The following is a 13,349-nucleotide window of genomic DNA, read 5'->3' as shown; positions in this document are numbered from 1 at the left end:
CTTGCTGGGACTCATAGTTCCACAGTTTTAAACAATAGGTTTTCATCTATTCTTTTACACAGTATCAGCTCGATGCCCACCGCCCAGGGACATCGAGGACAGCACCAGGCTTCAGCCTGGTCAGGTAAGTCCTGGAGGGGGGGGGACCCCTTTATTGGTGGGGTACTTACTCCCCCAGGGCCCCTGGCCAGGCTGGCTGGGCGGTAGGGTTAATGCTTTGGCCGCGGGACCTTATATAATAAGTGTCCCCCGGCTGTGACATTACCCTGCTGGCTGGTTTGGCCTGGGGCTGGTTCTTAAAATACGGGGGACCCCTACTCATTTTGTCCCCCGTATTTTGGGAATCAGCCCCGGACCTGGAGCCTGGGGCTGGTTGTTATAAATCAGGGAACCCCTATTTGTCGATTTCCCTGATTTTTAATTACCGGCCCCGGCTCTTTCAGCCTGGTGCTGGTTACAGCTGTGGGGGGGACCCCACACCGGTTTTTTTTTATTATTTATTTATTTTTCTATTTTTTTTTACACTGCAGCCTGCATGGATCTGACTGATCCGTGCAGGCTAAAGGCAAATACGACAGGAACATTAAGGTGTATTTTACGGTAGTATTTTCGTGCCTGTTTTACACCAATTAGCAGCCATATTATCAATACGGCTGCTCAGTAAATCAGGAACCACCATTCTTTTGAATGGTGATTTCTGTCGTATCCTATCGATGGTGTAGGACATTCGTATTTGTAAATACAAATATGAATGTCCCATCTTTAGGAATACGAATTGCTGTATTTTCGGGATAGTAAATCCCGAAAATACAAATGTGTAAAAAATAGGTGTATTTCTGCCTACGAATACACCTATTTTTTACGAATCCATATTGGTAAATTTCCCCCCAAATGGTCAACATGCATTAGGTTTCTATTCCTGCAAGATCCATGTGGCTATAAATCAAGCAAATGTTAAGAAAACATGAAAAAATAAAAAAACTATGTTGCTATGTTGACCATTTACTGTAGGTCAATCTTTTGAACTGGTCAACATTAACCCTTTAAGTGCCAACATCTCTGTGTGAGATGCACCAAAAATATCTGCTAGAAATGCTAAGCTCTGTGAGAGATGTGCAAAATACGAGAGCCAACAGCTCTGTGAGAGATATGCAAAATATTGGCTAAACTTGCCAGCGTGGCTCACATTTGTTATATAAATCCAAATAAAAAAATGTGAAAAAATAAAACGATGACATTTCCTATATAAGGTAAGCATGACAGGTCATTATGATGAATGGAAATGTTTGCTTGGCAATTTTCAAACCAATTTTGACAAATTCACTTGGCACTCAAAGGGTTAAGCATTGTTGAACTTTTCTATCTCTCAACATAATGCGTGTTGAGTTGACCTATTGACTTTCGACCAATGCATTGTTAATCTATTATCCAGATACCAGTGTTGGCATGATGAATGGAATTCACAAATATGACATTGACTAAACTGATTTAAGTTTTATTATATTACAGTATTACCATGAACTAATATCACAAACAACTAATACTATTTACTTAGAGTATAACGAACTCCATGACCACTGTGCTATTTAAACGATGATTGTTTCATGTCTTTAGGATTCTTGCTTTATCTGTGCAATATAATGGTGACAGTAAGCTCTCTACTGATAATATTGTCAAAGTAAAACTATTTTTGAAAAGAGGAAGCTCTTTATTCTGCACACTTTCATTTTGTCTTTTGCTATGTATTTCCCTTCATGACAAAACCAACGAGGTTTCGCTATACGTTGCTTTCTAGCAGCTGCCTGTCAAAAGTGATATTTCATCTGGTGTCCACTGTAGAAGCCTTGCTGCTAAAAGCTTTAGAACAATATTCTGTGCTGGAGGAATCCAACTGTGGTGAAACATTTAAACCTGTTCAGTCACCTGTGTAGCAAAGTACCATTTACATGAATGCAGAGGCGTAACTAGACCTTTGTGGGCCCCATAGCAAAATTCTGAATGGGGCCCCCTGTGCTTCGCGATAGTGGGGATGAGTGGGGATTGAGGTGATGGTTGCCAGAACAGCATATAGGGGGCGAGGCGTGACAGTGGAGGGTGAACATGGAGGTATCAGTTCTACAGTACTAATATTTATATTTGTATATATACAGTATATATATATATGTATATATACAGTATATATATATATATATATATATATATATATATATATATATATATACCTCCAATCCCTTTACAGGGAAAAACAGCACTCACAAGACGTGTTTAACTGATATTCATCATAAGTTTATTGTGGTGGGACCACCACGATAAACTTATGCTGAATATCAGATAAACACGTCTTGTGGAAGTGAGGGGGTTGTGACCAGGGGTAGTGAGGGTGGCAGTGATAGTGACAGTAATGGGGGTAGTGATAACAGCAATGATAGGGGCAGTGACAGGGTTAGTGATGGCAGCAGTGATAGCGGCTGTGATAGGGGAAGTGATGGAGGAAGTGATAGTGACTGTGATGGGGGATAGTAATAGGGGCAGTGATGGTTGTAGTAACAGGGGTAGTAATAGGGGCAGTGATGGGGATAGTAATAGGAGAAATGATGGCCGTAGTAATAGTGGAAGTGACAGGGCTAGTAATAGGGGCAGTAATAGCAGCAGTGATTGGGTAATAGGAGTAATTGGGGCAGTGAAAGCGGCAGTGATGGGCAGTGGCATAATAATAGAGGGTGCGACTTTGGAGGGCTGAGGCCCCAGCAGGCTATCCCCTGCACCCTCTAATAAAATGTTTTACTCAATTTTTATTTGTAATAGTCGCCGGATTTATGTCCCACACAGCCGCATTGTACTTACATGGGAGGTAGACGAAAGTAGAAGGAAGAGGAAGCCGCATAAAGAACGTCTGCTTAGTGTAATGGGGATGCAGACAGTTGTCTGCACTGCTGCACAGGTCTGGCTACACGCAGGGCCGGCGGTGGCGGCTTCCCCCGGATGCGGTGGCCGCATTCCTCCGTCTTCCTTCCCCAGACTCGGCGTCGGCGTAGACCGCAGTACCCCCCCCCCAGACTTGGTGCATCACACCCCCCCCCCCGGATTTGGCGGCGGCGCTAGCCGCCTCAAACTCCCCCCCACACTCGACAGTGGCCGCTTGACCTCCCAAGCCATCACTCACCCCCCGCATCACTCACCCCCCCCCTGCACAGGTGAGTGGGTGGGCAGGGGGGGCGCGCATCCCCCCACACCTGGGGCGCTGCTGTGCGTTGCACCGGCCCTGGCTACACGGCAGTGTACAGAGGGGGGGGGGGGAGGCAGGAGCAGGGAGCCGCGTCTTCTGCAGGTTCTGTCAGTGTAGCTGAGCCTGCAGTAGCGGAGCCAGGGCTGCTTGGATGACGGACATTGACTGATACAGTGGCATCCCCGGCTCCGCTACTGCAGACTCAGCTACACTGACAGAATCTGCAGCAGAAGACGATTCCCTCCTCCCCTCTCCCTCCGTGTAAGTGCCGCTGTGCGCGACGTATATCCGGGTCACGGTGATTATTAGAAATAAAAAATGAGGAAAACATTTTTAGAAGGTGCAGGGGATAGCTTGCTGGGGCCTAGGGCCCCCCAAGCCACCGGGCCCCATAGCAGCTGCATCCCCTGCACTCTCTATAGTTACGCCACTGCATGAATGGTTGCAGCACCTATTTAATCACATGGAACATCCCATACATTCTGTACCTACACTGGCACAATCATGCCTGTAGCTAATGTCCTTCGGTTCGGTTTTACTCGGATTTACTTGGTTCTTTTCACCAAAATATTGCAATTTTCGGATTTTTCCAATTGGCTATCAGCTGTCACATAGCCAATAAGTTCCTGTTTTGAGATCCGAGTAAATCCAAGTAAAACCGAACCCGCTCACCCCTACATTGAACACATACACAAAAACATATCTTGATTCTTCCAATGGTGTAGATTACCCTAAATCGGCCAACCCCTACATGTGTTCTGCTGAAATAATACTTTATCAGAAATTCTTTATTCTTAAGAGGACATGTATCTAAGCCTTGGAGAGTGAAAAAGTAGCCAACACTTCAAATAGCAGTTACAATTTGATTGGTAGCTTTGGGCAACTTCTAAATTTTGTCTTTGTACAAGGCTTGATACATCTTCCAGAGATCAGGGGAAATAAAGTTCTAATTTCTTATTTTATTTTTTATTAACACCAAAAATATAAACAATTTAAAGAGGATCCATCTTTAGATATCATTATCTCATCTTAGGCCCGCTTTACCACTCTGCAAGTAACTGCAGAGTGGTAAAGCCCATTAGATTTTTCAACTTTTCATTAAATTCTTTAAAAATTACATCCATCATGGTTGATAATATAAAAAAAAAAATTGTAATTAGGGCAATTAGCAAGAACATTTAACTCATTCGTATAGATTTTATATTTTGTAGACTTTCTCATCTTTATGGACCAGTAGATTCTGCAATCTATAATGGGCATAATGGGACATGAAAATATATTATTATTTTCTATCAACAGGCAAAGCTTTGTGCATAACTTCTTGAAGTAAGAAGTAAGGTGCCAATAGCAACCAATCAGATTCTGTCTCTCATTTCTCATTTGCATCTTAGAGAATGATAGAAAGACTCTGATTGGTTGCTATGGGCAACATCACCTCTCTTCATTTTTAGAAGCTTTAGTAAATTTACCTTCTAGTTTCTTCCATTCTGCTAGTCATTTGCCCATAACATTTAGGACCCATCAATGAATGTAATCAGTACCTCTGCCTATGGCTTATATTGCTACTAAAAGGTGAAATAAATTAGACCAGGGGTTAAAGTGAGGTCGAAAGGGGTAGAACTGAGTTCCACTATGCCTAATGGTAGGGGGAACTGAGTTCCACTATCTCTAATGGTAGGGGGAACTGAGTTCCACCTCTACCACAGTCCTGAACAGTAATTCCAACAGAAAAGCCTGTCCCAGCAGCTTCTTCTTCTGGCATGGTGTATGTGATGTCATACTATCACCGCCGTTGAAGTGAAGAAGGGCCACTAAGTGGAACAGGCTCTGTGGAACAGGCTCTTTGAATGCTGAAGACAGATGAGAGGGAGCTGGAGGGACTCAGAGGTGGGGAAGCTGCTGGAGGGACACAGGGAATGGAGCTGCTGAGGGACATGGACGGAGAGCTGCTGGATTCACAGAGACAGATGTGTATAAGCAGCACAACTGTGAACATTATGTGCATAAGGGGCAAAACTGTGTGACTTAATATGAATCAAGGGCACTACATGTGGTGTAATGTGTATATTATTGTGCTACTGTATGTTGTCATTTTAATTGGACTTACTATTGTGTGACAACACCCCTTCCTTGTAGGACCATTATCCCTTTTTGGGAGGTAGAGCACACATTCCCTGGCACTGGCCTAGTTTCTGCCTAATGTACAGGGGGGGGTTAGGGGAAAGGAGTTCCACCATCTCTCTAGGACCACCTGTTAACATTGTGTATGTGCTGCACATTAAGCATACTGTGCATGATAATTATATAAGTCTTCTGAATTTCAGATATTAACGTGCAATGAATACTGCAATACATACTAGAAGTTAATGTTGTTTTCAGGTAACTTCTACTATCAGAATCAAGTTTTAAAATGTTTTAATTTTTTAAGGACTAACTATGCGGATTCAGAAGTCTTTGAAAGAAAAGAAGAAATGTAGACAAGAGCACAAAAGTACAGTTATCACAGAGTAAGTCCTTTAATTTATTTAGTATATTGTGAGATACAACTTACTGACATAGTACATTCACTGGTCTAGCCCTTATTCCATGTAGTGATTAAGGGGTCAATTTGGCACCATCCGCATCTTATGAATTAGGAATTCGCAGCCCTGCAGTAGGGTGTGAATCAGACCCTATGTCAGTGCAATTCTGTGCTTCAAAGCTAATCTGGTGGTATAGTGACTCACAAAGCAGCCATGTAACTAGCTTAAGGCAGGCATCCATAATTGCTTTAGAGATACTATTTGCATATATCTTCCCAGAGAGAATAGCACTTTATTCTCCTTAAAGTTGGACAACATTCATAGCCATTTAGCTGATTTTGACAGGGTGGAACAACTAAATCAGAATATCGTCCAGTTTTTTTACAAATGATGTGGCTGACAATGCGTGCTACAGCACAGTGACATCCTCCGTTGCCTGTACACGCAGGACAATGCAGGATATTGCTAGCAAGAGCAATGCTGTGGAATGCACCAGCCCCCCCCCCCGCATCACCCCTGCGCCACGATGCCATCACCCCTGCGCCACAATGCTTTATGTGAAAGGCACAGTGCTCTAGCACTGTATGTGAATATTCTGTTTGGATGTTTTCTGTTCTGTTTGAATGTGAATTAGACATTTAAATGTGTAGAAAAAAATTAGATGCCCAATTATTCCTGAATTTAGTACATATGGAATTCATGACGAGTATAATTGATTACTCTAAATCAGGCATGCCCAAAGTCAGGCCCGGGGGGCCAATTGCGGCCGTGCTGTCATTTCAAGCGGCCCGCAGCCTCCGGCTGGAAGCGGGCAGAGCATCAGATGTGGGAAGCACAGCACAGGACACTAAAGGTGAGGCCCCGGTGACCGCGCCTTTACCTAGCTGTCTGCTGCAGTGAGGAGGTGCCGGCCACCACAGTCAAATGTGTTTGGCGTCCTACCCCTGCTGCTGCAATTGTATATCACCCTACTCCACAATCACAGTGACAGCAGTGTTTGGGGAGGGGGGCAGCAAGGGGGATGCTTGCTCCCTTAACATGCAGAGCGGAGGAGGGCAGCAGCGGGAGCCCAAACATCACCTGTCCTTGCAGTGCCTGCTTTGCCTCTCCTTCCTCTGGCTCACACAAGGGGCTGGGAAACATACAGAGAAGGGAGCAGAGTGGGGGACATACAGGGAAGGAGGGTCAGGCTGGGGGACATACAGTGAATGGAGGCAGTGACAGTCATTCAGAGAAGGGGGAGCAGGGGCAGGCTGGGATACATACAGTGAATGGGGGCAGGCTGGGGGAAATACAGTGAAGGGGCAGGCTGGGGGAAATACTGTACAGTGAATGGGGGCAGGCTGGGGGACCATTCTGAAGAAGGTCAATCTGAATGGTCAGCCCCCACACATTTACACTTCACCAAATCTGGCCCTCGTCGCAAAAAGTTTGGACACCCCATGTCTAAATCTTTTCATAAATTCTGGAGTCTCTGGCTTACACCACATAACTCTTCTTCCCCATTTCAGTTAGGTTGAGTCACCAAGTTAACAGGATATGACCGTGTCCATGAGCGTCTTCTCTTATTCCCCATCTCTTTATTCTCGCTCTGCCCTTGGTTTTCTTCTCCTTTCTTTATAACGTGTTCTCCCACACCGATATACCCCATCCCTTTCTCCTCTCTTCTACCCCTTATAGGAAACTAGGTCACGATGCCAAACCTCTGAACTTGGTTTAAGTATGTGTTACTCATATACTGTGTACTGCTGAATTTTGTAATGTTTTGAGTATTTATTATGACCTTCCAATAAACTTCCTAAATAAAATAAAAATGACAAGTGACTGCAGAATGATATACATGAAGATAAACTGCAATTTATTAATAGATTTATGCCAAAGGTTAAATTATAGTTTACATATGTAATATATTTCTGTGATTTAAACCAATAGTTTATTTTGCAACTGCGTGTTTGATTTAGTTACAAATTATTACCATTATTGTTAACATTATTAATAATAACAATATCATCATCACTCTGTTGGGCCCTCAGGTTATGCAGGATGGATAGCTCAGATCTGCGGCCGAGGCGGCGGTAAATGTGTGTCGGTAGATGCAGACACTGACCTCGGCACTTCTGACACACAATGCGGAGGCAACACGCCTTCATCTTGCGGATAAGACCAAGTAGGTCTTATCCGCAAGATGGAAGGGTTATCGATAGGGTAGAAATATTTAGCGGAGCGCAGCAGTTACATGTCCCGGAAGATGTCCTGGAGCCGTCATGTCGGTAGTTTATCACGGTCTACATGGATGCATTAATATATGCCCTTTGGGCCTAATTCATGTGTTCATTCCAGTTGTTATTTTCTAGGTTACAGAGTTGTTACTGTTAGCAAGGGAACCCAGACATGAAAAGAGACGCCCACTGAAGCCATTGCAAACTCATTCGCAATTGTGTACACATTCACAGCCTACAGTATGTGCAAGAACAAGGAACTTTAGGACTAAGGTTAGGCATATGGATGCACAAATTGGTCACAGCAGTAGTGGAGCAGGGTCCATGCTAAAAGCACGTACAAGCTCGCAGCTGGCAGAAAATATTCACCCTGAAAACAGCCATGACACACGTGCGTTTTTCTTACCACTCCCTGTAAACTCCCACGAGACACCTCCAAACAGTCACTTCCTGTCAGTTACTTTTCCAAGAAAACAGGATTATAGCACATGCTCAGTTTGCCGATAATTACTCCATTGCATGATATTTGACAATTGTATAGAAACATGAATTATTAACTTAGCTCCATGCTTCAGTGCAGGGGCATTTACATCTGACCTATAGTTGTCATCAGTTCCATAAAGTGGCAATGATTATCAGTTATAAATGAAAGTTCTAATACATTTTCTAAAACCAATTTTTAAAAGATAAAGGTTAATACACGTGTGAAAGTGCTCTACATGCACCACATCACCACACACCAAGCACTTTATATATTCTTGTCTGCTATCACAGGAAACAGTCTGTGTATGGTCTAGGAAAGGCCATCTTTTCTGACACATGACTCAGCTGTATTTCCTAGGATAGCTAAACCTAAAATACTGCACACATTTCCTTATATAAAGAAAGCTGACAAATTAATGAATACAGTATGTACTGTAGCTTATGAATTATTTCACATTAGTAGCACTGCTGAAGGCAGTGACCAAGGCTGTGACCTTGGTTGACGATTTTTCCTAGATACCATATATACTCGAGTATAAGCCTACTTTTTCAGAACATTTTTTATGCTGAAAAAGCCCCCCTCGGCTTATACTCGAGTGAGAGTCCCACTTGAGTCAATGGCCAGTATTCAATGAGAAAAATTTGCCTTGTTTTATGGCGAGTTTGTGCTGTTTTCGCGTTGGAAGGAGCATTTTGCTCTCCAAAAGTGAACCACCCTATTCAATGTGATATTTTCGCCGTCTTTTTAAGTGATTTTCGCCGTGTCTCTCCGTGTAGCAATTCTCCATCTTTTCATGGAGAACTGGAATGTGAACTTTTAAACTAAAAGTTTTTTTTTATTATTTTGGTGTCAAAAAATCAGGATTTTTTTTCTGTGAAGGGGCATGTTATTTTTATTCATGTGCTTATAGCACATGAATATATATTTAATTTTTTTTAAAATATTTTTTACATTTTTTTTTACACAGAGCAGCCAGCAGGGGGCCAGAGCTCTTGAGCCGCTCATTAGATATTCATATATTCACTGCATCCGATCATTACATATGCACGATCGGGTGCAGTGAATACTGGGTCCCCCGCTGGCTATAGGGGGGCAGCTTGTGCTGCCTGGGTCCCGGGGAGCCCACCTCCCCTCCACATATGTTCTGGGGCAGCCAGGGAGACTTTAATCTCCCTGGCTGCCACCGATCCCCGGCTCCCTGCCAGCTCCCTGCCGCGGACGCTCGTCCGCTGCAGGGGTTAAGACTCGCCGCGAGTGGGAGCAGGAGTGGCAGCGAGCCCTCCGGAACAGGGCGAGGGCATGGCGAGAGAAAAAATCTCTCGCCATGCATGGAGAATATTTCACGTTTTTTGTTGTAAAACTAGGTGCCTCGGCTTATATTCGGGTCGACTTATACTTGAGTATATATGGTATATCACTCAGTGTTTTAGGTCCCCTCCATCCATTGGGGCTCTTTGCAGCTGTGTTGGATTACTTAAGGCCCCCACTAGGGCAATTCACCTGCAATTTTGGCTCGTTTCCTGCGATTGCAGTGATCAATCGAAGGAAAAGAGCCCAAATTGCAGGTGAATGACAGCATGTCCGATGTGATACGCAGTCCCATCGCTCCAGAGACTGCAAGTCGTGCACCAGCTGCACAAGCAATCTCTTGAATTGTGCAGCTGGGAAGACTTGGCTGGGATTGCATGCGATATATCGCATGCAAAAGGACCACGTGCGATATATCACACGCCATCCTGCTTCATGGGAAGCTCAGAGGGGGGGGGGGGGGGGGGTTTGACGGTGACTTCTCCCCTTGGAGAGGGGAGCCTTTAAATTTAGTTCCCCTAGCAATGATCACAGTGTAGCACGCTGGAAGTTACAATCATTAGATAAGATGGAGAGAGAATAAATTTGAAACAAAGATTACTTGAGTCTTTAAATTATAACTTTTTAAACAGCACTTCAAGGATCCTTCCAAAATCCAACAGTAGAGCTGCATAAAACATGTCTTTATTTGAAAAACGACATATCCATATCCATCATATAGGATGGGACATTATAGCTACCAACAGTTCATGTTTTCAGGCCAACTGTGGATCTGCAGAAAGAATGTATCAGTTAAAATGAATGAAGGAAATGTTTGAAATATCATACTATCTCTAATCATCATAATCATATTAACAACATTAATAGAATCAGCCGATACAAATTATTATTAGTTGGGTTCGCGTTCATTGATTTCTTTTTTTTTTTTTATTTCTTTGTATGTCTATTGTACTGTATTTGTATTTTGTATTACTAAATAATATATATATTTTTTCAATTAGTTCATATTTTAGCGCAGTCTCATTCTTATTTTTCTGTTTATCTATGTAGTCTTGCGTACCCACATCTGACTGCTGCTGTATTAGAGGACATAGACTAAGTTTACTTATTTTCCATTTATTATAATATTTGTATCTGCAACGCACAGCTTTTTCCATTTTTCATTTATTTCCAATTATGCCAACACCAATTGTTTATCATTACCTGTTTACCAGATCATATCACCCAACAGTTCCTCCTAGAATTGTATTACCAGATGGAAGACCCAGCCTTTACGGTAAATATTTGGTACCATTTTTTTTTTTATTTTACTTTTTTTTTATTGTATTTGGTACCATTTGTAATTCAAATAAATGTATTTTTCTTATTGTTCTGATGTGACGTAAAGTGAAGAATGAACTTAAACAAGCTGTACAAAAGCAGATAAAATACATACAGTACATCACTTTTGTTACTTAGCTTTTCAATTTGTCTTATCTCTGATCAGCCTTGGTGACATGTAGGGTGGCATTTAATAGAATGAGAGTTTTTCGCACTTTCAAAATCGCCCATTATCGCACTTTTTTAAAATCAAATTTTTTGCCGCGGATTTGCATATTTAATGAGGTGTGTGTTCCGGAAAGAAAAGTGCGATTAAGTGCGATAATGTGCGAATTTTAGGCATGAAAATGTGCAAATTTTAGGCATGAAAACGTGCGAATTTGAGGTAATGTGCGATTTTGTGTTTGTAAAAAAAAAAATACGGCGTGAGGTCCCCCCTCTTGAGCATAACCAGCCCCGGGCTCATTGAGCCGGACTTCCAAAAATACGGAGGACAAAAAATCTGGGGGTCATGCCACAGCCAGGGGACACTTTTTACATAAGGTCCCCCGGCCAAAACATGAGCACCGTGGCTGGTCAGCCTTGGACGGGGTACCTGGAGGAGTGGGGATCCCCCCAATAAAGGGGTCCCCCCCCCAGACTTCACCCGTCCAGTGCTGAATCCCGGGTCTGTCACCGGCATCCGTGCCCAGTAGATGCCGGCCTGATAGGGTTAAATCTCACATTTGTAACATTGCTTTATGCAGGAGAACTACAAGTCCCAGCAGACCTCCCCCGCATACTGGGACTTGGAGAACCACAAGTCCCAGTATGCAGAGCATTAATGGGCCCGTTGGGACTTGTAGTCCACCTGTAAAAAGAATGTTAAAAGAAAACACACACACACAGAAAAGTATAACTTTATTTCATACACACAACCACACACCTCACTTTTACACCAACATACTTATCGATCCAGGATCCAGCGCTGGTCTCCCTTCTGCATAGCCGGCTCCATGGAGACGCATAGCTCAGCCAATCAGGGACTGAACATTGGACTGAACTTCAAAGCCTTGCAAGCAGGGCCGGCAACAGAAATCTTCGGGCCCTGTACACTTATATTTCTGGGGCCCCAGAAATATAAGTATATATATATATATATATATATACATATATATATATATATATATATATATATATATATATATATATATATATATACCCTCAGGCATCTTCAATGGGCCATGACTTTTTGCATTTCATTAGGAACTCATACTTCCCAACTTTGTGTATCTGCCATTCGGGACCCCTGTGCATGTCCCTGATTTTGCCACCCACCACCCTCATATACCCAGTACATGTCCCCACCCCTCTCATATGCCCAGCACATGTCCGCATCATTCTCATATGCCCAGCACATGCCCCCACACACCTTATATGCCCAGCACATGTCCCCACACACCTCATATGCCCAGCACGTGTCCCCACACACCTCATATGCCCAGCACATGTCCCCACACCTCATATGCCCAGCACGTGTCCCCACACACCTCATATGCCCAGCACATGCCCCCACACACCTTATATGCCCAGCACATGTCCCCACACACCTCATATGCCCAGCACGTGTCCCCACACACCTCATATGAACAGCACATGTCCCCACACACCTCATATGCCCAGCACATGTCCCTACACCCCTCATATGTCTAGCACATGTCCCCACACACCTCATATGCCCAGCACATGTCCCTACACACCTCATATGTCCAGCACATGTTCCCACACACCTCATATGCACAGAACATGTCCCCACCCCTCATATGCCCAGCACATGTCCCCACACCCCACATATGTCCAGCACATGTCCCCACACACCTCATATGCCCAGCACATGTCCCCACACCCCACATATGTCCAGCACATGTCCCCACACACCTCATATGCCCAGCACATGTCCCCACACACCCCATATGCCCAGCACATGTCCCTACACCCCTCATATGTCTAGCACATGTCCCCACACACCTCATATGCCCAGCACATGTCCCCACACCCCATATATGTCCATTACATGTCCCCACACCCCTCATATGTCTAGCACATGTCCCCACACACCTCATATGCCCAGCACATGTCCCTACACACCTCATATGTCCAGCACATGTCCCCACACACCTCATATGCCCAGAACATGTCCCCACCCCTCATATGCCCAGCACATGTCCCCACACACCACATATGTCCAGCACATGTCCCCACACACCTCATATGCCCAGCACATGTCCCCA

General features: G+C 43.9%; 1 protein-coding gene across 1 annotated transcript in view; it reads left to right on the top strand.

The window, feature by feature from the left end:
* The window catches only part of SCIMP (SLP adaptor and CSK interacting membrane protein), a 77,807-nt gene that overhangs the window by 26,411 nt on the left and 38,047 nt on the right, over positions 1–13,349 (top strand). The window contains exons 3-4 of the mRNA XM_083171175.1: positions 5,655–5,733; positions 10,974–11,035. Coding sequence (XP_083027301.1) covers positions 5,655–5,733; positions 10,974–11,035 — 141 coding nt within the window. The remainder of the gene's footprint in view (positions 1–5,654; positions 5,734–10,973; positions 11,036–13,349) is intronic.

The sequence above is a fragment of the Crinia signifera genome, chromosome 2 (genome assembly GCF_055691185.1).
Source record: "Crinia signifera chromosome 2, ASM5569118v1, whole genome shotgun sequence".
Classification (NCBI taxonomy): Eukaryota; Metazoa; Chordata; class Amphibia; order Anura; family Myobatrachidae; genus Crinia; species Crinia signifera.
Note: the sequence above shows the minus strand (reverse complement) of the source record. Positions and strands in the feature narration are given on the sequence as shown.